Source organism: Manacus candei, unplaced genomic scaffold (genome assembly GCF_025592945.1).
Source record: "Manacus candei isolate 608988 ecotype Guabito, Panama unplaced genomic scaffold, ASM2559294v1 h1tg000386l, whole genome shotgun sequence".
In the NCBI taxonomy this organism is placed as follows: domain Eukaryota; kingdom Metazoa; phylum Chordata; class Aves; order Passeriformes; family Pipridae; genus Manacus; species Manacus candei.
The window spans coordinates 20,296-45,357 of record NW_026138434.1 but is presented as its reverse complement, the minus strand read 5'-3'; the positions used below and the strand labels follow the sequence as shown (position 1 = coordinate 45,357).

At 54.2% G+C, this 25,062-nt stretch overlaps 1 protein-coding gene and 3 long non-coding RNA genes across 7 annotated transcripts in view; 2 read left to right on the top strand and 2 right to left on the bottom strand.

Annotated features, from left to right (window-relative positions):
- Positions 1–639: 639 nt before the first annotated feature.
- Positions 640–25,062, top strand: part of LOC127465420 (alpha-actinin-4) — a 39,334-nt gene continuing 14,911 nt past the window's right edge. The window contains exons 1-8 of one of the 2 annotated variants that reach the window (XM_051775889.1): positions 640–851; positions 13,898–14,012; positions 16,389–16,508; positions 19,359–19,445; positions 20,405–20,492; positions 21,334–21,412; positions 21,508–21,589; positions 22,393–22,478. In XM_051775889.1, coding sequence (XP_051631849.1) covers positions 711–851; positions 13,898–14,012; positions 16,389–16,508; positions 19,359–19,445; positions 20,405–20,492; positions 21,334–21,412; positions 21,508–21,589; positions 22,393–22,478 — 798 coding nt within the window. In that variant the 5' untranslated portion in view covers positions 640–710. The remainder of the gene's footprint in view (positions 852–13,897; positions 14,013–16,388; positions 16,509–19,358; positions 19,446–20,404; positions 20,493–21,333; positions 21,413–21,507; positions 21,590–22,392; positions 22,479–25,062) is intronic. The other variant, XM_051775890.1, reaches the window with a different exon arrangement.
- On the top strand, positions 3,735–7,188 carry LOC127465423 (uncharacterized). Its single transcript, XR_007902184.1, has 4 exons — positions 3,735–4,418; positions 4,566–4,892; positions 5,604–5,645; positions 5,982–7,188. It is a non-coding gene; the product is annotated as an uncharacterized LOC127465423 (long non-coding RNA).
- On the bottom strand, positions 14,987–15,660 carry LOC127465424 (uncharacterized). Of its 2 annotated transcripts, none has more exons than XR_007902186.1 (3): positions 15,501–15,660; positions 15,319–15,360; positions 14,987–15,032 (listed from the first exon to the last, which is right to left on the bottom strand). It is a non-coding gene; the product is annotated as an uncharacterized LOC127465424 (long non-coding RNA). The 2 variants fall into 2 exon arrangements; XR_007902185.1 differs by lacking the exon at positions 14,987–15,032 and adding an exon at positions 15,191–15,236.
- On the bottom strand, positions 18,787–19,351 carry LOC127465422 (uncharacterized). Of its 2 annotated transcripts, none has more exons than XR_007902183.1 (3): positions 19,261–19,351; positions 18,988–19,083; positions 18,787–18,915 (listed from the first exon to the last, which is right to left on the bottom strand). It is a non-coding gene; the product is annotated as an uncharacterized LOC127465422 (long non-coding RNA). The 2 variants fall into 2 exon arrangements; XR_007902182.1 differs by having other exon boundaries at positions 18,845–18,936; positions 18,967–19,083.

Below are 25,062 nucleotides of genomic sequence, written 5' to 3'. Positions count from 1 at the left end.
GTGCCGTGGGCGGGGCTCTTGCGGGACACGGGGCGTGTCCCAGGCGTGTGTGGGCGGGGCTTGGGGGGTCCTGAGGGCAACGGGCGCGGGTCTAATCACGTGACGTGCGTGTGAGGGTTGCGTGGGCGTGGCCTCCATCGGGCGCTGGGGCGGGTCTTGACGGGGCGTTGGGTGGGCGGGACCTCGGCCGCACCTGAGGGGTGTGTGGGCGGGGCTTGGCGGGACACGGGGCGTGTCCGAGGGGTGCGTGGGCGGGGCTTGGAAGTCCTGAGGGCAACGGGCGCGGTCCAATCACGTGACGCGGGGTGAGGCTTTGCGTGGGCGCGGCCTCCATCGGGCGATGGGCGTGGCGGTGGGGCGATGGCTACTGACGCACCTGAGGCCCGCGTGGGCGTGGCCCGAGCGCGTCCGAAGCCTCCGTGGGCGGGGCCTCCAACGCGTCCGACGGCGGCGTGGGCGTGGCTACCGACGCGCACTTCCGGCCGGCGTGGGCGTGGCCGACGGGTCGGAGGGCGGAGCTTCCCTTGCGCGCGCTGCGCGGTGTCCCCCCCCTCAGTGGGCGTGTCCCGGGCGCGGCGCGCGGCGCGTGCGCAAGTGGGCGGCGCGGGGCGGGGGGGGTCGCGAGTCCGGCGCCTGTCGCGACAGAAGGGGAAGGAGGGAAGGGAAGGGAAGAGGGGGGGGGAGAGAGAGAGAGAGAAAGGGCCGCGACCATGGTGGATTATCACAGCGCCGCGCAGCCCCACACCTACGGCGGCAACGGGCCCGGCCCCAACGGCGACTACATGGCCCAGGAGGACGACTGGGACCGGGATCTGCTGCTCGACCCCGCCTGGGAGAAACAGCAGCGCAAGGTGGGGCGGCCCTCAGGGCACGGGGGGGGAAAAACGGCCTCAAGGAGGGGCCCCGAGGGGAAAGGAGGGGTCACTGAGGGGGCTGCGGGGCTGAGGGGGCTCCAAGGGGTCCCTGAAAGGGTCCTCTGAGGGGATTGGGGGGATCCCGGAGGGGACTGGGGGGTCACTGAGGGGGGCTGCGGGGCTGAGGGGGCTCCAAGGGGTCCCTAAAAGGGTCGCTGAGGGATTGGGGGGATCCCGGAGGGGTCTGGGGGGTCTGAGGGGTCTCCAAAGGGTCCCTGAAAGGCTCTCTGAGGGATTGGGGGGATCCCGGAGGGGACTGGGGGGTCCCTGAAGGGGCTGGGGGGTCTGAGGGGTCTCCAAGGGGGTCCTTAAAAGGGTCTCTGAGGGGGACTGGGGGGTCCCAGGGGGTCCCCTGAGGGGGTCCAGGAGGGTCTGAGGGTCTCCAAGGGGGTCCCTAAAAGGGTCTCTGAGGGGACTGGGGGGGTCCCAGGGGGTCCCTGAGGGGGTCCAGGAGGGTCTGAGGGTCTCCAAGGGGGTCCCTAAAAGGGTCTCTGAGGGGACTGGGGGGTCCCTGAGGGGGTCTAGGAGGGTCCAAGGGTCTCCAAGGGGGTCCCTGAGGGGGTCGGGGGTCCCTGAGGGTGTCAGAGTCCGGGCCAGGGGCCTTTGGGGGTCCCTGAGGGAGCTGGGGGGGGTCTGAGGGGTCTCCAGGGGGGTTCCTGGAGATCTCAAGGGGTCCCTGAGGGGTTTGAGGGGTCCTGGGGGGTCTGAGGGGGTCTGGGGGGGGTCCCTGAGGGGGTCAGAGCCTGGGGGGGGTCCCCTGAGGGGTCAGACCCCAGGGCAGGGGGGGGTTGAGGGGTCTGGGGGGTCCCTGAGGGGTCTGAGCTGGTGTCAGGGGTGGTCAGGACCTTTTTGGGGGGTCCCTGAGGGGTCAGGGGGCTTCAGGAAGTTTTGGGGGGTCTCTGAGGGGTCAGGGGGGTTCAGGATGTTTTGGGGGGTCTCTGAGGGGTCAGGGGGGGTTCAGGATGTTTTGGGGGGTCTCTGAGGGGTCAGGGGGGGTTCAGGATGTTTTGGGGGGTCTCTGAGGGGTCAGGACCTTTTTGGGGGGTCCCTGAGGGGTCAGGGGGGGTTCAGGATGTTTTTGGGGGGTCTCTGAGGGGTCAGGAACTTTTTGGGGGGTGTTTGAGGGGGGGTCAAGACCTTTTTGGGGGGTCCCTGGGAAAGTCGGGGGGGGTTCAGGATGTTTTTGGGGGGTCCCTGAGAGGGGTCAGGAACTTTTGGGGGGTCCCTGAGGGGGTCGGGGGGGGTCAGGACCTTTCTGGGGGGTCCCTGAGGGGGGTCTGAACCTTTTTGGGGGGTCCCTGAGGGGGTCTGAACCTTTTTGGGGGGTCCCTGAGGGGGGTCAGGATGTTTTGGGGGGTCCCTGAGGGGGGTCAGAACCTTTTTTGGGGGGGTTCCCCCTTGACTGGGGGGGTTCAGAATGTTTTTGGGGGATCCCTGAGGGGGGTCAGGACCTTTTTGGGGGGTCCCTGAGGGGGTTCAGGACCTTTTTTGGGGGGTTTCCCCCTTGACTGGGGGGGTTCAGGATGTTTTTGGGGGGTCCCTGAGGGGGGGTCAGAACCTTTTTTTGGGGGGTTTCCCCCTTGACTGGGGGGGTTCAGGATGTTTTGGGGGGTCCCTGAGGGGGGTCAGGATGTTTTGGGGGGTCCCTGAGGGGGGTCAGGATGTTTTGGGGGGTCCCTGAGGGGGGTCAGAACCTTTTGGGGGGTCCCTGATGGGTCTGGGAGAGGGTTCAGGACGTTTTTGGGGGGTCCCTGAGGGGGGTCAGAACTTTTTTGGGGGGTCCCTGTGGAAGTCGGGGGGGGGGGTTCAGGATGTTTTTGGGGGGGTTTCCCCCTTGACTGGGGGGGTTCAGGACCTTTTTGGGGGGTCCCTGAGGGGGTTCAGGACCTTTTTGGGGGGTCCCTGAGGGGGGGTCCGAACCTTTTTTTGGGGGGGGTTCCCCCTTGACTGGGGGGGTTCAGGACCTTTTGGGGGGTCCCTGAGGGGGGTCAGGATGTTTTGGGGGGTCCTTGAGGGGGTTCAGGATGTTTTTGGGGGGTCCCTGAGGGGGTCAGAACCTTTTTTGGGGGGGTTCCCCCTTGACTGGGGGGGTTCAGGATGTTTTTGGGGGGTCCTTGAGGGGGGTCAGAACCTTTTTGGGGGGTCCCTGAAGGGGGGTCAGAACCTTTTTTGGGGGGGGGTCCCTGGGGAAGTCGGGGGGGGTTCAGGACCTTTTTGGGGGGTCAGAACCTTTTTTGGGGGGTTTCCCCCTTGACTGGGGGGGGTCAGAACCTTTTTTGGGGAGTGCCTGGGGAAGTCGGGGGGGGGGGTTCAGGACCTTTTTGGGGGGTCAGAACCTTTTTGGGGGGTTCCCCCTTGACTGGGGGGGGTGGCAGTTTTTGGGAGGGGTCAGAACCTTTTTTTGGGGTTTCCCCCTTGACTGGGGGGGTGGCAGTTTTTGGGGGGGGTCGGGGAGTATCTCCCGTTAAAAAATGAGCACAAACCCGCCAGTTTTGGGGCCGAATCCCTGTTTTTTGGGGTTTTTTTGGGGGGGGGGGGACATTCCGGGTGGGAGAAGCTCCCGGAGCCGGGATAAAGGATCCCGGGGGAAGGGGGGGATCCCTCGGGATCCCCCGGGATCGGGAGCATTCCAGGGGGATCCCAAAAAACCTGCCCCCCCCTTGCCGGAGCGTGGGAACGGCGGGAGGTGGGAGCGGCCGGGCCGGAATTCCCGAGGGTTCCGGGGGAAGCTGGGGAGAGTCGGGAAAGGGGGGAATTCCTCAGTTTTGGGGGCAATTCCTGCGGTTTGGGGGCAATTCCCTCGGTTTTGGGTTTAATTCCTTCAGTTTTGGACTTAATTCCCTCGGTTTTGGGTTTAATTCCCTCAGTTTTGGGTTTAGTTCCCTCAGTTTTGGGTGAATTTCTTCGATTTTCCAGCCTAATTCCCTGAGTTTTGGCTTTCATTCCCTCAGTTTGGAGTTTATTTCCCTCAGTTTTGGGTTTAATTCCCTCGGTTTTGGGTTTAATTCCTTCAGTTTGAAGTTTAATTCTCTCAGTTTTGGGTTTAATTCCCTCAGTTTTGGGGTGAATTCCTTCGGTTTTGAGGTGAATTCCCTGAGTTTTGGGTTTATTTCCCTCAGTTTTGGGTGAATTTCTTTGATTTTCTGGCCTAATTCCCTCAGTTTTGGGTTTAATTCCCTCAGTTTTGGGTTTAATTCCCTCAGTTTTGGGTTTAATTCCCTCAGTTTTGGGTTCAGTTCCTTCGGTTTTGGGGCCAATTCCTTCGGTTTTGGGTTTAGTTCCCTCAGTTTTGGGTTTAGTTCCCTCAGTTTTGGGGGGAATTCCCTCGGTTTTGGGATTAGCTCACTCAGTTTGGGGTTTAATTCCCTCAGTTTTGGGTTTATTTCCCTCAGTTTTGGGTGAATTTCTTCGATTTTCCAGCCTAATTCCCTGAGCTTTGGGTTGAATTCCCTGAGTTTTGGGTTTAATTCCCTCGGTTTTGGGTTTAATTCCCTCGGTTTTGGGGTGAATTCCTTCAGTTTTGGACTTAATTCCCTGAGTTTTGGGTTTAATTCTCTCGGTTTTGGGCTTCATTCTCTCAGTTTTGGGTTTAATTCCCTCAGTTTTGGGGTGAATTCCTTCGGTTTTGGGTTTAATTCCTTCAGTTTGAAGTTTAATTCTCTCAGTTTTGGGTTTAATTCCCTCAGTTTTGGGTTTAATTCCCTCAGTTTTGGGTTTAATTCCTTCAGTTTGGGTTTATTTCCCTCAGTTTTGGGTTTAGTTCCCTCAGTTTTGGGTTTAATTCCCTCAGTTTTGGGTTTAATTCCCTCAGTTTTGGGTTTAGATCCCTTGGTTTCTGTCTGATTCTGTGAGTTTTGGGTTTAATTCCCTCAGTTTTGGGTTTAGTTCCCTCAGTTTTGGGTTTAATTCCCTCAGTTTTGGGTTGAATTCCCTCAGTTTTGGGTTTAGTTCCCTCAGTTTTGGGGTGAATTCCTTCCGGTTTGGGTTTAATTCCCTCGGTTTGGGGTTTAATTCTCTCAGTTTGGGTTGAATTCCCTCAGTTTTGGGTTGAATTCCCTCGGTTTTGGGTTTAGTTCTCTCAGTTTTGGGTTCGGTTCCCTCAGTTTTGGGTTTAGTTCCCTCAGTTTTGGGTTCAGTTCCCTCAGTTTTGGACTTAATTCCCTCGGTTTTGGGTTCAGTTCCCTCAGTTTTGGGTTTAGTTCCCTCAGTTTTGGGGTGAATTCCCTCGGTTTTGGGTTTAGTTCTCTCAGTTTTGGGTTCAGTTCCCTCAGTTTTGGGTTTAGTTCCCTCAGTTTTGGGGTGAATTCCCTCAGGTTTCGGTTTAATTCCCTCAGTTTCAGTCTCATTTTGTGAGTTTTGGGTTTAATTCCCACAGTTTTGGGTTTAATTCCCACAGTTTTGGGTTTAGTTCCCTCAGTTTTGGGTGAATTCCCTGAGTTTTGGGTTTATTTCCCTCAGTTTTGGGTGAATTTCTTTGCTTTTCTGATCTAATTCCCTCAGTTTTGCGTTTAGTTCCCTCAGTTTTGGGGTGAATTCCTTCGGTTTTTGGTTGAATTCCCTCAGTTTTGGGTTTAATTCCCTCAGTTTTGGGTTTAATTCCCTCAGTTTTGGGTTTAATTCCCTCAGTTTTGGGTTTAATTCCCTCAGTTTTGGGTTTAGTTTCCTCAGTTTGGGGTTTAATTCTCTCAGTTTTGGGATGAATTCCTTCGGTTTTGGGTTTAATTCCTTCGGGTTTGGGTTTAGTTCCCTCAGTTTTGGGTTTAATTCCCTCAGTTTTGGGTGAATTTCTTTGATTTTCCAGCCTAATTCCCTCAGTTTTGGGTTTAATTCTCTCGGTTTTGGGTTGAATTCCCTCAGTTTTGGGTTTAGTTCCCTCAGTTTTGGGTTGAATTCCCTCAGTTTTGGACTTAATTCCTTCAGTTTGGGGTTTAGTTCCCTCTGTTTTGAGGTGAATTCCCTCAGTTGTGGGGTGAATTCCTTCGGGTTTGGGTTTAATTCCCTCAGTTTTGGGTTGAATTCCCTCAGTTTTGGGTTTAGTTCCCTCAGTTTTGGGTTTAGTTCCCTCAGTTTTGGGTTTAGTTCCCTCAGTTTTGGGTGAATTTCTTTGATTTTCCGGCCTAATTCCCTCAGTTTTGGGTTTAATTCTCTCGGTTTTGGGTTTCATTCCCTCAGTTTTGGGGTGAATTCCCTCAGTTTTGGGTGAATTCCTTTCACTTTGGGTTAAATTCCCTTCCCTTGCCGTCGAATTCCTGTAGTTTTGGGGTGAATTCCCTGATTTTTGGGCTGAATTCCCTGAGTTTTGGGATATTTGGGGACGTCTGGGCTCCGTTGCCATGGTTACCGGGGCTCCTCCTGCCTTTTTTAGGGAAAAATCTGGGCTAAGTGGGAATATTTTGGGCTCGGGAAGAGCAGGAGGAACTTCCTCCTCCTCTTCCTCCTCCTCTTCCTCCCCATCTCGACCTTTCCCACCCCATTCCTGCCCCTTCCCACTCCGGAATTCCTGGTTTTCCCTTGGATTTGTTGGGATTTTGGTGCCAAATCCCAGGATTTCAGTACCAAATCCCAGGAATTCGGTGCCAAATCCCGGGATTTCAGTGCCAAATCCCAGAATTTCAGTGCCAAATCCCAGGATTTCAGTGCCAAATCCCAGAATTTCGGGGCCAAATCCCAGGAATTCGGGGCCAAATCCCAGAATTTCCGTGCCAAATCCCAGGAATTCGGGGCCAAATCCCAGAATTTCAGTGCCAAATCCCAGGATTTCAGTGCCAAATCCCAGAATTTCGGGGCCAAATCCCAGGAATTCGGGGCCAAATCCCAGGATTTCGATGCCAAATCCCAGGATTTCGGTGCCAAATCCCAGGATTTCAGTGCCAAATCCCAGGATTTCGGTGCCAAATCCCAGGATTTCGGTGCCAAATCCCAGATTTCCCCCCCAGGGGCCGAACATTCCCAGACATTCCCGGCGGGATGAGCTTAACGAGGTGGTTAATTAGCAAGATTTCGGGATGTGGAAGCACTTCCCGGCTCCAGCAGGGAGCTCCTTCCTCTTCCTCCTCCTCTGGAATTCGGGAATCCGGGAATTTGGGAATCCTCTTCCCCACGGCCCCTCTCCGGCCCAACCAACCCCCCTTTTTCCCGTGGAATTCCCACTTTTTGGAGCCGTTTGGGGCCCGGAATTCCGAGCCCAAAGGGGAAGGGGCCGTTCCCGGGGGATTGGCCTCTGGAATTGCAGGGATTGGCCTCTGGAATTGCAGGGATTGGCCTCTGGAATTCCAGCAATGCGGCGGCAGCAGCGGGAGCCGAGTCCGTCTGTCCGTCCCCGTGTCCGTCCCTGTGTCCGTGTGTCCGCAATTCCCAGGATTCTGCCCTTCCCTGCATCCCCCTTCCCACCATTCCCGAGGGTTTTCCTTCCTCTTCCTGCTTTTCTTTTCCTCCTTTTCCTTCCCTTTCTTCCTTTTCCTTCTTTTTCTCTTTTCCCTCTTTTCTTTTCCTTTTCTTTTCCTTCCCTTTCCTTCTTTTCCTTCTTTTCCTTCTTTTTCCTTCCCTTTCCTTCTTTTCCTTCTTTTTCTTTTCCTTCCCTTCTTTTCCTTCTTTTTCTTTCCTTCCCTTTCCTTCTTTTCCTTCCCTTTCCTTTCCTTCCCTTCTTTTCCTTCTTTTTCCTTTCCTTTTCCTTCCGTTCCCACTCCTTCTTTTTTTCCCGATTTTTTCCCCCATTTTTGCTCCCATTTTCCCCCATTTTCCCCCATTTTTTCCCATTTTTTCCCGATTTTTGCTCCGATTTTTCCCCTTTTTTTCCCCATTTTCCCCCATTTTTTCCCGATTTTTGCTCTGATTTTTCCCCATTTTTTTCCCAAGTTTTCCGCATTTTTGCTCCAATTTTTCCCCATTTTTGCTCCAATTTTTCCCCATTTTTGCTCCAATTTTCCCCCATTTTTTCCCCATTTTTGCTCCCATTTTTCCCCATTTTTTCCCATTTTTCCCCCATTTTGCTCCAATTTTTCTCCTTTTTTTCCCCATTTTCCCCCATTTTTTCCCGATTTTTGCTCTGATTTTTCCCCATTTTTTCCCCATTTTTGCTCCAATTTTTCCCCATTTTTTCCCCATTTTCCCCCATTTTTTCCCCATTTTCCCCCATTTTTTCCCCATTTTTTCCCCCATTTTTCCCGATTTTTCCCCATTTTTACTCCTATTTTTCCCCATTTTTTCCCATTTCCCCCATTTTTCCCGATTTTTGCTCTGATTTTTCCCCAAGTTTTCCGCATTTTTGCTCTGATTTTTCCCCATTTTTGCTCCGATTTTCCCCCATTTTTTCCCATTTTTACTCCAATTTTCCCCCATTTTTTCCTGATTTTTGCTCTGATTTTTCCCCATTTTTTCCCCATTTTTGCTCCCATTTTCTCCCATTTTTTCCCCATTTTTTCCCTGATTTTTCCCCATTTTTGCTCCGATTTTTCCCCATTTTTGCTCCGATTTTTCCCCATTTTCCCCCATTTTTTCCCCATTTTTTCCCCATTTTCCCCCATTTTTTCCCCATTTTTTCCCTGATTTTTCCCCATTTTTGCTCCGATTTTCCCCCATTTTCCCCCATTTTCCCCCATTTTCCCCCATTTTCCCCCATTTTCCCCATTTTTCCCCATTTTTCCCCATTTTTCCCCATTTTTCCCCATTTTCCCCCATTTTTTCCCCATTTTCCCCCATTTTTCCCCTTTCCCCCCTTTTTTCCAGCTCCAATTTCCCTGAATTTCATCCCTTCCCCCTTTTCCCTCCTTTTCCCAGATTTTCCCTCCTTTCTCCCCCTTCCCCCTCCCCCCCAAGGGCCTCATTAACCCCATTAATGATGCAAACAGCACTAATTAACCCCCTAACGAGGGGCTCATTAACAAACGCCTCGGTGGCTTTTTTATTCCCTCTGGAATTTCCTTTCAGCGGGAATTTGGGAATGTGGGAACCCAGCCCGGCCCTCATTAACGAATTAGCCACAATTAACGAACCCCGGGAATTCCGGGCCCTCAAAACCCGGGAAAAGGGCCCAAAACAACCCCCAGAGTTTTCCCTGGAATTCCTGGGATCTCTTTTCCCACCCTCTGGAATTCTTGGGATCTTTTCTTTCACCCCTCTGGAATTCCTGGGATCTTTTTTCCCACCCTCTGGAATTCCTGGGAACTCTTTTCCCACCCTCTGGAATTCTTGGGATCTCTTTTCCCACCCTCTGGAATTCCTGGGATCTTTTTCCCACCCTCTGGAATTCCTGGGAGTTCTTTTCCCACCCCCTGGAATTCTTGGGATCTTTTCTTCTTTCCCTCTGGAATTCCTGGAATCTCTTTTCCCACCCCTCTGGAATTCCTGGGATCTCTTTTCCCACCCCCCTGGAATTCCTGGGATCTTTTTCCCACCCTCTGGAATTCCTGGGAGTTCTTTTCCCACCCCCTGGAATTCTTGGGATCTTTTCTTCTTTCCCTCTGGAATTCCTGGAATCTCTTTTCCCACCCCTCTGGAATTCCTGGGATCTCTTTTCCCACCCCCCTGGAATTCCTGGGATCTTTTCCCACCCTCTGGAATTCCTGGGAGTTCTTTTCCCACCCCCTGGAATTCTTGGGATCTTTTCTTCTTTCCCTCTGGAATTCCTGGAATCTCTTTTCCCACCCCTCTGGAATTCCTGGGATCTCTTTTTCCCACCCCTCTGGAATTCCTGAGTTTTCCAGCCCTGAAATTCCCAAGTTTTCGGTGCAAAGAGGGAAAATGAGGTGGATTTTCCTCCCTGCTCCCGTTTTCCAAGGTTTTTTTATGGAAAACAGGGATGAAAATGGGGTTAACCCCTTTCCCAGCCCCCAAATTCCCAAATTTTCAGGGACAAACCCACATTCCAGCCCTGAAATTCCAGACTGGGAGGAGAAAACCAGGTGGATTTTCCTCCCTGCTCCCGTTTTCCAACTGTTTTTATGGAAAACAGGGGTGAAAACAGGGATGGAAATGGGGATCAGCCCCCAAAAATCCCAAATTTTCAGGGACAAACCCACATTCCAGCCCTGAAATTCCAGGCTGGGAGGAGAAAACCGGGTGGATTTTCCTCCCTGCTCCCGTTTTCCAACTGTTTTTATGGAAAACTGGTGTGAAAACTGGTGATAATTCAGGATAACCCCCAAAATCTGGGAATTGGGGGGGGGGGGAGCAGGGCTGAGGTGAATTCCCAGTTTTTCCCCGTCCCTGGCACGGCCACAATTCCTGGAAAAGAGGGTTTATTTTTTTTTCCCAGCGGTTCCGTGGGAAGGAAATTCCAGAGGCCTGGCAGGAAAATCTCCTTTTTTGGGCATTTTTGGGGCCGGGTTATTTTTATCCAGGAAGGGGAAAAGGGGGAGGGGGATCCAGGCGGGAATGATCCCAAATTCCCGAGGCTCCCCTTTCCCAAAAACCCCCTTTTTTTTGGGATCAATTCGGGGATTTCGGTCCCCAAATCCTCATTTTTTGGGGAAAAAGCTCCAGTTTTAGGGGGGGTTGATCCAGAAGGGGCAAAATTCCCGGGATTTGGAGGAGATTCCTGGGGTTTTTCCACAAAAAATGACCATTTTTTGGGGATTTTGGGAATTTTCTGGGATTTTCTGTCTCCCTGGGCTCTTCCAAGTGGGAAAAGCTCCCCCTGGAAGTGGATTTTTTGTGGGATTTGGGGACTTTTCCCGGATTTTTCTGTCTCCCTGGGCTCTTCCAAGGCTCCAAAAGTGGGAAAAGCTCCCCCTAGAAGTGGATTTTTGGGGGATTTTGGGACTTTTCCAGGATTTTTTGACCCCCTGGGCTCTTCCAAGTGGGAAAAGCTCCCCCTGGAAGTGGATTTTTTGTGGGATTTTGGGACTTTTCCAGAATATTTTTACTCCCTGGGCTCTTCCAAGGCTCCAAAAGTGGGAAAAGCTCCCCCTGGAAGTGGATTTTTTGGGATTTTTGACCCCCTGGGCTCTTCCAAGGCTCCTAAAGTGGGAAAAGCTCCCCCTGGGAGTGGATTTTTTGTGGGATTTTGGGACTTTTCCGGGATGTTTTGACCCCCTGGGCTCTTCCAAGTGGGAAAAGCTCCCCCTGGAAGTGGATTTTTTGTGGGATTTTGGGATTTTTCCAGGATTTTCTGTCTCCCTGGGCTCTTCCAAGGCTTCAAAAGTGGGAAAAGCTCCCCCTGGAAGTGGATTTTTTGGGATTTTTGACCCCCTGGGCTCTTGCAATGCCCCAAAAGTGGGAAAATCTCCCCCTGGAAGTGGATTTTTTGGGGATTTTGGGACTTTTCCAGGATTTTTTGACCCCCTGGGCTCTTCCAAGTGGGAAAAGCTCCCCCTGGAAGTGGATTTTTTGTGGGATTTTGGGGACTTTTCCAGGATTTTCTGTCTCCCTGGGCTCTTCCAAAGCTCCTAAAGTGGGAAAAGCTCCCCCTGGGAGTGGATTTTTTGTGGGATTTGTGACTTTTCCTGACTGTTTTACCCCCCTGGGTCTCAGAAGTGCCCCTGGGAGTGGATTTTTTGTGGGATTTGTGACTTTTCCGGGCTGTTTTACCCCCCTGGGTCTCAGAAGTGCCCCTGGAAGTGGATTTTTTGTGGGATTTTGGGCCTTTTTGGGGCTGTTTTACCCCCCTGGGTTTCAGAAGTGTCCCTGGGAGTGGATTTTTTGTGGGATTTGGGGACTTTTCCAGAATATTTTTACCCCCTGGGTTCTTCCAATGCCCCAAAAGCAGGAAAAACTCCCCCTGGGAGTGGATTTTTTGTGGGATTTGTGACTTTTCAGGGCTGTTTCGCCCCCCTGGGTCTCAGAAGTGCCCCTGGGAGTGGATTTTTTGTGGGATTTGGGGACTTTTCGGGGCTGTTTTGCCCCCCTGGGTCTCCGAAGTGCCCCTGGGAGTGGATTTTTTGTGGGATTTGGGGCCTTTTCTGGACTGTTTTACCCCCCTGGGTCTCCGAAGTGCCCCTGGGAGTGGATTTTCCGGGGTTTTTCCGCCCTCCCGGGGGTGACTCAGCCCCGGAGCCGCCCCGGCCCCGCCCGGAGCAGGAATGTGGGACCGGCCCCAAAGTCCCGGGAAACGCCCTGGGAGTCACCCCCGAGGAATCCCCGGGAGACCCCCACGCTCCCTGGGGGGGTTTGGGGTGGGAAAAAGGGGGTTTTCCTGGAGAATCCCGAGGGAATCCGAGTGGCTGGGGACATTCCCGGCCTCATCCGGGGCTCGGGAACTCGGGATCGTCCCTGGTGGGATCAGTGGGGTCATTCCTGGTGGGATCAGTGGGGTCATTCCCAATGGGATCAGTGGGGTCATTCCTGGTGGGATCAGTGGGGTCATCCCTGGTGGGATCAGTGGGGTCATCCCTGGTGGGATCAATGGGATCATTCCCAATGGGATCAGTGACATTCCCAGTGGGATGAGTGGTTCGGGATCGTTCCCAGTGGGATCAGTGACATTCCCAGTGGGATCAGTGACATTCCCAGTGGGATCAGTGACATTCCCAGTGGGATGAAGGGCTCAGGATTGTTCCCAGTGGGATCAGTAACTCAGGATCATTCCTGGTGGGATCAATGGGATCATTCCTGGTGGGATCAGTGGGATCATTCCCAGTGGGATCAGTAACTCGGGATCATTCCTGGTGGGATCAATGGGGTCATTCCTAATGGGATCAGTGGGGTCATTCCTAATGGGATCAGTGGGGTCATTCCTAATGGGATCAGTGGGGTCATTCCTGGTGGGATCAGTGGGGTCATTCCCAGTGGGATCAGTGGGGTCATTCCTGGTGGGATCAGTGACATTCCCAGTGGGATCAGTGACATTCCCAGTGGGATCAGTGACATTCCCAGTGGGATGAAGGGCTCAGGATTGTTCCCAGTGGGATCAGTAACTCAGGAGCATTCCCAGTGGGATGAAAAGCTCTGGCTCATTCCCATTGGGATCAAGGGGCTCATTCCCAGTGGGATCAGTAACTCAGGATCATTCCCAGTGGGATCAAGGGGCTCATTCTTAGTGGGATAAGGGGGCTCATTCCCAGGGTCATTCCCATTGGGATCCAGGGGCTCATTCCCGGTGGGATCCAGGGGCTCATTCCCAGTGGGATCCAGGGGCTCATTCCCAGTGGGATCAAGGGGCTCATTCCCAGTGGGAAAAGGGGCTCATTCCCGGGGTCATTCCCGTGGGATAAGGGGCTCATTCCCGTGGGATCAAGGGGCTCATTCCCAGTGGGAAAAGGGGCTCATTCCCATGGGATAAGGGCCTCATCCTGGTGGGATAAGGGGGCTCATTCCCAGTGGGAAAAGGGCCTCATTCCCGGGCTCATTCCTGTGGGATCCAGGGGCTCATCCCAGTGGGAAAAGGGGCTCATTCCCATGGGATCCAGGGGCTCATTCCCAGTGGGATCAGGGCCTCATTCCCATGGGATCAGGGCCTCATCCCGGTGGGATCCAGGGGCTCATTCCCGTGGGATCAGGGCCTCATCCCGGTGGGATCAGGGCCTCATCCCCGTGGGATCCAGGGGCTCATTCCCATGGGATCCAGGGCCTCATTCCCATGGGATCCAGGGGCTCATTCCCGTGGGATCCAGGGGCTCATTCCCAGTGGGAAAAGGGGCTCATTCCCGGGCTCATTCCTGTGGGATCCAGGGGCTCATTCCCAGTGGGATCAGGGCCTCATTCCCATGGGATCAGGGCCTCACCCCGGTGGGATAAGGGGGCTCATTCCCATGGGATCCAGGGCCTCATCCCAGTGGGAAAAGGGGCTCATTCCCATGGGATAAGGGCCTCATCCCGGTGGGATCCAGGGGCTCATTCCCTGTGGGATCAGGGCCTCATCCCGGTGGGAAAAGGGCCTCATTCCCGTGGGATCAGGGCCTCATTCCCATGGCATCCAGGGCCTCATTCCCGTGGGATCAGGGCCTCATCCCGGTGGGATCCAGGGCCTCATTCCCGTGGGATCAGGGCCTCATTCCCGTGGGATCAGGGCCTCACCCCGCTGCCCCTCCCGCTGCCGTGCCCCGCAGACGTTCACGGCCTGGTGCAATTCCCACCTGCGCAAAGCCGGGACGCAGATCGAGAACATCGACGAGGATTTCCGGGACGGGCTCAAGCTCATGCTGCTGCTCGAGGTCATCTCAGGTCAGGCCTGAGCCAAAAACCCCCAAACTCGGCCCCAAAACCCCTCAAACTCCACCCAAGACCCTCAAACTCGGCCCCAAACCCTCAAACTCGGCCCCAAAACCCTCAAACTCCACCCAAAACCCTCAAACTCGGCCCCAAACCCTCAAACTCGGCCCCAAACCCTCAAACTTGACCCCAAACCCTCAAACTCGGCCCCAAACCCTGAAACTCAGCCCCAAAACCCTCAAACTCGGCCCCAAAAACCCTCAAACTCCACCCAAAACCCTCAAACTCCACCCAAAACCCTCAAACTCGGCCCCAAAACCCTCAAACTTGACCCCAAACCCTCAAACTCGGCCCCAAACCCTCAAACTCCACCCAAAACCCTCAAACTCGGCCCCAAAACCCTCAAACTCGGCCCCAAACCCTCAAACTCGGCCCCAAACCCTCAAACTCGGCCCCAAACCCTCAAACTTGACCCCAAACCCTCAAACTCCACCCAAAACCCTCAAACTCGGCCCCAAAACCCTCAAACTCGGCCCCAAACCCTCAAACTCGGCCCCAAACCCTCAAACTCGGCCCCAAACCCTCAAACTCGGCCCAAAACCCTCAAACTTGACCCCAAACCCTCAAACTCGGCCCCAAACCCTGAAACTCAGCCCCAAAACCCTCAAACTCGGCCCCAAAAACCCTCAAACTCCACCCAAAAACCCTCAAACTCGGCCCCAAACCCTCAAACTCGGCCCCAAACCCTCAAACTTGACCCCAAACCCTCAAACTCGGCCCCAAACCCTGAAACTCAGCCCCAAAACCCTCAAACTCCACCCAAAACCCTCAAACTCCACCAAAAACCCTCAAACTCGGCCCAAAACCCTCAAACTTGGCCCAAAAACCCCTCAAACTCCACCCAAAACCCTCAAACTCCACCCAAAACCCCTCAAACTCAGCCCCAAAACCCTCAAACTTGACCCCAAACCCTCAAACTCGGCCCCAAACCCTCAAACTCCACCCAAAACCCTCAAACTCGGCCCCAAAACCCTCAAACTCGGCCCCAAACCCTCAAACTCGGCCCCAAACCCTCAAACTCGGCCCCAAACCCTCAAACTTGACCCCAAACCCTCAAACTCGGCCCCAAACCCTGAAACTCAGCCCCAAAACCCTCAAACTCGGCCCCAAAAACCCTCAAACTCCACCCAAAACCCTCAAACTCCACCCAAAACCCTCAAACTCGGCCCCAAAACCCTCAAACTTGACCCCAAACCCTCAAACTCGGCCCCAAACCCTGAAACTCAGCCCCAAAACCCTCAAACTCGGCCCCAAAAACCCTCAAACTCCACCCAAAAACCCTCAAACTCGGCCCCAAACCCTCAAACTCGGCCCCAAACCCTCAAACTTGACCCCAAACCCTCAAACTCGGCCCCAAACCCTGAAACTCAGCCCCAAAACCCTGAAACTCCACCCAAACCCCTCAAACTCAGCCCCAAAACCCTGAAACTCCACCCAAACCCCTCAAACTCGGCCCAAAACCCCCAAACTCCACCCAAAAACCCTCAAACTCCACCCAAAAACCCTCAAACTCGGCCCAAAACCCCAAAACTTTTAATGTTGACTCAAAACCTTTAACTTGACCCTAGCTTGATCCTTGACCCCAAACCTTAGGCCTGACCCTGAGACCTGCCCCCAAACCTTAGTCCTGCCCCCAAACCTCAGGCCTACCCCCAAACCTTAGACCTGTCCCTGACCCTTAGGCCTATCCCTTAGCCCTAGGCCTGACCCCAAACCTCAGGCCTGACCCCAACCCTCAGTCCTGACCCCAAACCGTAGGCCCGACCCCAAAACTCAGGCCTGTCCCTGACCCTTAGGCCTGTCCCTGAGCCTTAGGCCTGTCCCCAAACCTCAGACCTGACCCCAACCCTTAGTCCTGACCCCAAACCTTAGGCCTGTCCCTGACCCTTAGGCCTGTCCCTGAGCCCTAGGCCTGTCCCTCAGCCTTAGGCCCGACCCCAAACCTCAGTCCTGACCCCAAACCTTAGGCCTGACCCCAAACCTCAGTCCTGACCCGAAACCTTAGGCTTGTCCCTGACTCTTAGGCCTATCCCTTAGCCCTAGGCCTGACCCCAAACCTTAGCCCTGACCCCAAACCTTAGCCCTGACCCCAAACCTTAGTCCTGACCCCAAACCTCAGTCCTGACCCCAAACCTCAGTCCTGCCCCCAAACCTCAGTCCTGCCCCCAAACCTCAGTCCTGACCCCAAACCTCAGCCCTGCCCCCAAACCTCAGTCCTGCCCCCAAACCTCAGACTTGTCCCCAAACCTTGGTCCTGACCCCAAACCTCAGCCCTGACCCCAAACTCAGTCCTGCCCCCAAAGCTCAGTCCCACCTGTGCCCTGCCAGGGGAGCGGCTGCCGAAGCCGGAGCGGGGCAAGATGCGGGTGCACAAGATCAACAACGTCAACAAGGCCCTGGATTTCATCGCCAGCAAGGGCGTCAAACTCGTCTCCATCGGCGCCGAGGGTCAGTCCCGGCCCCGGGAATTCCCTGGAATCCCAGGAATGCCCCCGAATCCCGGGAATGCCCCCGGATCCCGGGAATGCCCCCAAATCCCGGGAACCGGCAGCTTTGGGGCCCAAATCTTTTGGGTTGGGGATGTTCTGGGGGTGTCACCCCCCCCCTCCCAGGGAGGCCTGGGGGCTCCGGGGATTCCGGGAATTCTGGGAATTCTGGGAATTCTGGAATTCCAAGAGTTTGTCAGGGTCGGGGTTGGTTTGGGGGGTTTGCTGGGGTGGGAATGAAAGGGAGGGGAGGGGGGGGTTGGGGTTTGGGGAAGGGGGGGAAAGATGGAGGGGGAAGAAGCAGCTGGAGGAGGGGGAAAAAACTCCTGGAGAAGGGGGAAAAACATGGAAAAGGGGAAAAAAACATGGAGAAGGGGCAAAAAAACTCCTTGGAGAAGGGGGAAAAGTAATGTGGAGCAGGGGAAAAAAAATGGAGAAGGGGGAAAAACATGGAAAAGGGGAAAAAACATGGGATGAGGGGAAAAAGCAGCTGGAGAAGGGGAAAAACTTCTGGAGAAGGGGGAAAAAATATGGAAAAGGGGAAAAAAAACATGGGATGAGGGAAAAAAACATGGAGAAGGGAAAAAGCAGCTGGAGAAGGGGAAAACACATGGAAAAGGGGAAAAAAACATGGGATGAGGGAAAAAACTTCTGGAGAAGGGGAAAAAGTAATGTGGAGCAGGGAAAAAAAAAGGAAAAGGGGGAAAAAACATGGAAAAGGGGAAAAAACATGGAGAAGGGGGAAAAAACATGGAGAAGGGGAAAAACTTCTGGAGAAGGGGGAAATAAAACATGGGATGAGGGAAAAAAACATGGAAAAGGGGGAAAAGCAGCTGGAGAAGGGGAAAAAACATGGAGAAGGGGAAAAACTCCTGGAGAAGGGGGAAAAAACATGGAGAAGGGGGGGAAAAACATGGAGAAGGGGGAAAAAACATGGAGAAGGGGGAAAAAACATGGAGAAGGGGGAAAAAAACATGGAAAAGGGGAAAAACTGGAGAAGGGGAAATACTTCTGGAGAAGGGGGGAAAATAATGTGGAGCAGGAAAAAAAACTTGGAGAAGGGGAAGAAAAATATAGGATGGGGGAAAAAACATGGAAAAGGGAAAAAGCAGCTGGAGAAGGGTAAAAAACATGGAAAAGGAGAAAAAGCAGCTGGAGAAGGGGGAAAAAGGTTGGAAAAGGGGGAAAAAACATGGGATGAGGGAAAAACTCCTGGAGATGGGGGAAAAAACATGGAAAAGTGGGAAAAAACATGGAAAAGGAGAAAAAACAGCTGGAGAAGGGGGAAAAACATGGAAAAGGGGAAAAAGAACATGGAAAAGGGGGAAAGCAGCTGGAGAAGGGGGAAAAAAGTTGGAAAAGGGGAAAAAAACCATGGGATGAGGGAAAAAGCAGCTGGAAAAGGGGGAAAAACATGGAAAAGGGGAAAAAAAACATGGGATGAGGGAAAAACCTCCTGGAGAAGGGGGGAAAAAACATGGAAAAGGGGAAAAAAAACATGGGATGAGGGAAAAAAGCAGCTGGAAAAGGGGGAAAAACATGGAAAAGGGGAAAAAACTCCTGGAGAAGGAGAAAAAATTCCAAGCTGGGAGTGGATTCCCGGGATCCGGGGCCGTTCCCTCGGGATTCTCCCCCCGGCCCCGGGGAGGCTCCGTTGGCAGCGGCTCCGGCCCGGCCGGTTTCTTGGGATGGGCTGGAAAACCTCGGGAAAACTCCCCCATTCCCGAGGCCCCGGAGCGTGTCCCGACCCGCCGGGATCCACCCCCAGGAATTCCCGGGAAAACAAGGGCTGGGGAATGTTGGGGGGGGGGATGGGGAGCCTGGAATTGCTCTGGTTCCCTTTTCCCGCTGGGAATTCCCCTCTCTGGGGTGTTTTCCAAGCTCAGGGATTCCAGGATTCTGTTGATCCCGTAATTCCTGGATTCTGCACAACTGCAGGATCCCACAATTCCAGAATCCCACTGTTCCAGAATCCCACAATTCCAGAATCCCACCATTCCAGAATCCCACCATTCCAGAATCCCACAATTCCAGGATCCCACCATTCCAGGATCCCACCATTCCAGGATCCCGTTGCTCTGGGACTCCACAATTCTCAGATCCCACAATTCCAGGATCCCACAATTTTGGGATTCCCTGATTCTTCGTTCCTGAATTCCGGGATCCCACAGTCCCAGGATTCCCCAATCCTTCGATCCCACAATCCCAGGATTCCCCAATCCTTCGATCCCACAATCCCAGGATTCCCCAATCCTTCGATCCCACAATCCCAGGCCCTCCTAATTCCAGGATCCCCCAATCCCGGGCTCCCATGGTTTTTAGATCCCACCATTTCAGGACCCTCTCCCTCCCATTCCCGCTGTTCCCACCTCCCTTCCCACCATTCCCACCTCCATTCCCACCATTCCCACCATTCCCACCTCCATTCCCACCATTCCCACCACCATTCCCACCATTCCCACCTCCATTCCCACCATTCCCATCTCCATTCCCACCATTCCCATCTCCATTCCCACCATTCCCACCTCCATTCCCACCTCCATTCCCACCTCCATTCCCACCATTCCCATCTCCATTCCCACCATTCCCACCTCCATTCCCATCTCCATTCCCACCATTCCCACCTCCATTCCCACCTCCATTCCCACCTCCATTCCCACCATTCCCATCTCCATTCCCACCATTCCCACCTCCATTCCCACCACCATTCCCACCATTCCCACCTCCATTCCCACCATTCCCACCTCCATTCCCGCTGTTCCTGCCCCCATTCCCGGCGTTCCCGCCCCCATTCCCGCTGTTCCCGGTGCAGAGATCGTGGACGGCAACGCCAAGATGACCCTGGGCATGATCTGGACCATCATCCTGCGCTTCGCCATCCAGGACATCTCCGTGGAGGGTGAGACACCCCTGGCAGCCACCCTTGGGATCCACCCTTGGGATCCACCCTTGGAATACACCCTTGGGATCCACCCCTGGGGCTGCCCCTGGGAGCCACCCTTGGGAGCCACCCCAGGATCCATCTTTGGGGTACACCCTTGGGATCCTCCCCCGGGATCCACCCCTGGGAGCCACCCTTGGGATCCACCTTTGGGATCCACCCCCGGGATCCACCCTTGGGAGCCACCCTTTGGATTCACCCCTGGGATTCACCCTTGGGATCAACCCCAGGATCCTCCCCCAGGATCAACCCTGGGATCCCCTCTTGGGATCCACCTCTGGGATCCACCCTTGGGAATCCACCCCTGGGATCCACCCCCGGGTCCTTCCCCAGGATCCCCCCCTTGGGATCCCCCCCCGGATCCTTCCCCAGTACCCACCCTTTGGATTCGCCCCCAGGATCCCCCCTTGGGATCCACCCCAGGATCCCCCCTTGGGACCCCTCTCTTGGGATCCCCCCTGGGGACCCACCCCCAGGTCCTACCTCGGGATCCACCTCCAGGATTCACTCCCAGGATCCCCCCCTGGGATCCACCCCTGGCTCAGCCCTTGGGATCCTCCTGTGGGATCCACCCCTGGAATTCCCCCCAGGATCCCCCCTCGGGACCCACCCCCAGGTCCTACCTCGGGATCCACCTCCAGGATTCACTCCCAGGATCCACCCCCGGGATCCACCCCTGGCTCAGCCCTTGGGATCCTCCTGTGGGATCCATCCCTGGGATCTGCCCCTGGGATCCTCCTGTGGGATCCACCCTGGGATCTGCCCCTGGGATCCACCTCTGGGATTCCCCCCAGGATCCCCCCTTGGATCCACCCCTGGCTCAGCCCTTGGGATCCTCCTGTGGGATCCATCCCTGGGATCCCCCCTGGGATCCTCCTTTGGGATCCCCCAGGATCCCCCTGCTCGTGTTCCCGCAGAGACGTCGGCCAAGGAGGGGCTCCTGCTCTGGTGCCAGCGGAAAACGGCCCCGTACAAGAACGTCAACGTCCAGAACTTCCACATCAGGTCCTGCCCCTTCCCTTCCTCTTCCTCTGCCCCTTCCTCTGCCCCTTCCTCTGCCCCTTCCTCTGTCCCTTCCTCTTCCTTTGCCTCTGCCCCTTCCCTTCCCCTTCCTCTGCCCCTTTCTCTGCCCCTTCCTCTGCCCTTTCCCTTCCTCTGCCCCTTCCTCTGCCCCTTCCTCTTCCTCTACCCCTTCCTCTTCCATTTTCTCTACCCCTTCCTCTCCCTATTCCCCTTCCCCTTCCTCTGCCTTTTCCTCTTCCTCTTCCTCTGCCCCTTCCTTTGCCCTTTCCTCTTCCGATTCTTCCTCCCCTTCCCCGTCCTTTTCTCCCCTTTTTCTCTCCCCCATTTTCCCTTTTTCCTTTCCCCCATTTCCCCTTTTTTTCCCCCCTTTTCCCATCTCCCCTGAACTCCCCTCATTCCACCTGGGGTGAGGTGGGACCAGGACCCTGGGAATCCCCTGGATCCCCCTGGAGATTCCTGGATCCCCCTGGAGATTTCTGGATCCCCCCCAGACTCCCTGGGAATCCCCTGGATCCCTGGAGATTCCTGGATCCCCCTGTGAATCCCTGGGATTCCTGGATCTCCCCGTGGATCCCTGGGATTCCTGGATCCCCCTGGAGATTCCTGGATCCCCCTGGGGACTCCCGGCTCCCCCTGTGGATCCCTGGGATTCCTGGATCCCCCCCTGGATCTCTGGGATTCCTGGCTCCCCCTGGAGATTCCTCGATGTCCCCCTGACTCCCTGGGATTCCTGGATCCCCCTGGAGATTCCTGGATCCCCCTGGATCCCCCTGGGACTCCCCCCGTGGATCCCTGGGCTCCGACATTCCCGTTTTCCCCGCAGCTGGAAGGACGGGCTGGCCTTCAACGCCCTCATCCACCGGCACCGCCCGGAGCTCATCGAGTACGAGAAGCTGCGCAAGGTAAATCCCGGGAAAAACCCGGGAATTCCGACCCCTCCCGGCCCCTCCCGGCCCCTCCGGAGCCTCTGGAATTCCCGACGTTCCCTGTCCCCCAGGATGATCCCGTCACCAACCTCAACAACGCCTTCGAGGTGGCCGAGAAGTACCTGGACATCCCCAAGATGTTGGATGCCGAGGGTGAGGAGCAGGGGTGGGAAATCCATGGGGAATCCATGGGAAATCCATGGGGAATCCAGGGGGAATCCATAGAAATCCATGGGAAATCCATGGGAAATCCATAGAAATCTATAGAAATCCATGGGGGAATCCAGGGGGAATCCATAGAAATTCTGTGTAAAGTCCGTGGAGGAATCCACCTGAAATCCGTGGGGGGATCCAGGGGGAATCCAGGGGGAATCCATGGAAAATCCATGGGAAATCCATAGAAATCCACGGGAAATCCATGGGAAATCCCTGGCAATTGCATGTGGAATCAGTAGGAAATCCGTAGGAAATCCACGTGGAATCCCTGGCAATTCCATGTGGGATCCCTGTGGAATCCATGAGAGAATTCCATGTGGAATCAATAGGAAATCCCTGGCAGTTCCATGTGGGATCCCTGTGGGATCCCTGTGGAATCCCTGTGGAATCCATGAGAATTCCCTGTGGAATCAATAGGAAATCCCTGGCAATTCCATGTGGGATCCCTGTGGAATCCCTGGCAATTCCGTGTGGAATCAATAGGGAATCCCTGACAATTCCATGTGGGATCCCCTGGGAATCCCTGTGAGAATTCCATGCGGGATCCAGGACCGGAGCTCCCGGGAGTCTCCAACCAAAACCCTTTCTGTCTTCTGGGACGTCCCAAAACTCGGGGAAATCCGGGAAAACCCAGAAATCCAGGAAAACCCCCCCCTTCCCGAGCCCCCCGGGGGTGGGATCCCGCCCTGGGAATTGTGGGAATTCCCAGAATTCCCGCTGAGCGTTCCCGTTCCCCTCAGACATCGTGGGGACGCTGCGGCCGGACGAGAAGGCCATCATGACCTACGTGTCCTGCTTCTACCACGCCTTCTCCGGGGCCCAGAAGGTGCTGGGATTCCCTGGGAATGGGATGGGATGGGATGGGAATGGGAGGTGGGAATGGGGATGGGGATGGGAATGGGGATGGGAGCTGGGATTGGTGTTTGGGAGCTGGGAATGGGAGCTGGGAGTTGGGAATGGTGTCTGGGAATGGGCTGGGAGCTGGGATTGGGATCTGGGATTGGTTTCTGGGAGCTGGGATTGGTGTCTGGGAGCTGGGAATGGGAGCTGGGATTGGGATCTGGGAGCTGGGATTGGGAACTGGGAGCTGGGAATGGTGTCTGGGAGTTGGGATTGGTGTCTGGGAGCTGGGAATGGCAACTGGGAGTTGGGAATGGGAGCTGGAAATGGGCTGGGAGCTGGGAATGGTGTCTGGGATTGGTTTCTGGGAGCTGGGAATGGTGTCTGGGAGCTGGGATTGGTGTCTGGGAGCTGGGATTGGTGTCTGGGAGGTGGGATTGGGAGCTGGGAATGGGATCTGGGATTGGTGTTTGGGAGCTGGGAATGGGAGCTGGGAATGGGAGCTGGGATTGATGTCTGGGAGCTGGGAATGGGAATGGGAATGGGAATGGGAATGGGGATGGGAGCTGGGATTGGTGTCTGGGAGTTGGGAATGGGAGCTGGGAATGGTGTCTGGGAATGGGGATGGGAGCTGGGATTGGGAACTGGGAATGGGCTGGGAGCTGGGAATGGGAGATGGGAGCTGGGAATGGGAGCTGGGAATGGGCTGGGAGCTGGGAATGGGAATGGGGATGGGGATGGGATCTGGGAGCTGGGAATGGCAACTGGGAGTTGGGATTGGCATCCAGGATCTGGGATTGGTGTCTGGGATCTGGGAATGGCCCCTGGGAGCTGGGAATGGTGTCTGGGAGCTGGGAATGGGAGCTGGGAATGGTGTCTGGGAGCTGGGATTGGCTTCCACCGGGGGCCCTTCCTTCTTCCTCTTCCTTTATTCCCTTCCTTTATTCCCTTCCTTCATTCCCCTCCTTCTCCCCCTTCATTTCCTGGATTGATTTCCTCCTTCTCTTGGATTTATTTATCCCTTTGATTTATTTATCCCTTTGATTTATTCATCCCTTTGACTTATTTATCCCTTGGATTTATTTATCCCTTGGATTTATTTATCCCTTTTACTTATTTATCCCTTTGATTTATTCATCCCTTGGATTTATTTACCCCTTTGATTAATTTATCCCTTGGATTTATTTACCCCTTTGATTAATTTATCCCTTGGATTTATTTACCCCTTGGATTTATTTATCCCTTTGATTTATTCATCCCTTGGATTAATTTATCCCTTGGATTTATTCATCCCTTTGATTTATTTATCCCCTTGATTTATTTATCCCTTTGATTTATTTACCCCTTTTGATTTATTTATCCCTTGGATTTATTTATCCCTTGGATTTATTCATCCCTTTGATTTATTTATCCCTTTGATTTACCCCCCTCATCCCTTTCCTGTTTTTATTTCCTGCCCCCTCCCAGCCTCTGGATTTTCCTCTTCCTTCCCAGCCCCTCTTCCTGCTGCTGTTCCTCCTTCCTGCTCCTCCTGGATCCTCCTCTGCTTCCCACCCAGGTACCTCCAGCCCTTCCTTCCTCTTCCCCTTCCCCTTCCCCTTCCTCTTCCTCCTCCTCCTCCTCCTGCAGGACATTCCATGTGGTTTGGGATTGGATTTGGGATCAGGGTCAGGATTGGGATTAGTCTGAGGGGCAGCAAGAGCTGAGTTTCCTCATTCCTTTTCCTCTTCCTTTCCTCTTCCTCTTTCCTTCACCTTTTCCTTTCCTTTTCCCTTTTTTTTTCCTCCTTCTTTTCCCTTTTTCCCCCCTATTTTTTCTCCCACTTTCCACTTTTCCATTCTCTTTTTCCTCTTTCACTTCTTCTTTTCCTCTTCCTTTTCCTCTTCCTTTCCCCCTTGTTTTTCCTCCTTCTCTTCAACTTTTCCTTTCCTTTTCCCCTTTTTCCCCCTTTCTTTTCCCCTTTTTCCCCTTTCTTTTCCCCCTTTTTTCCCCTTTCTTTTCTCCTTTTCCCCCCCTTCTTTTCCCCCTATTTTTCCTTCCACTCTCCACTTTTCCATTCTCCTTTTCCTCCCCCTTTTCCTCTTTTTTCCCCCCATTTTTCCTCCTACTTTTTCCTTTTCCCTGCTCCTTTTTATCTTCCCTTTCTCCTGCTTTCCCTCCCCTTTTTCCTCCTATTATTCCCTTTTCCCTCATCCTTTTCTTTCCCTTCTTTTTTTCCTCTTCCTTTCCCCCTCCTTCCCCTTTTTCCTCCTCCTTCCTCCCCCTTTTTTCCTCCTTCTTCCCTCTTATCCTTCCCTCCTCCTTTCCTTTCTTTTTCTTTCCTTTTCCTCATCTGATTTCCCTGGATTTTAATTCCCTTTCCCTTTTCCCTCCCACTTCCCTCATCCTTCTCTTTCCCTTCTTTTTTTCCTCCTCCTTCCCTCCCCCTTTCCCCTTTTTCCTCCTCCTTCCTTCCCTTCTTCCCCTCCTTCTTCCCCCTTTTCTCCTCCTTCCTCCCTCTTATTCTTCCCCCTTTCTTTCCTTTCTCTTTCTTTCCTTTTCTTCATCTGATTTCCCTGGATTTTGACTCC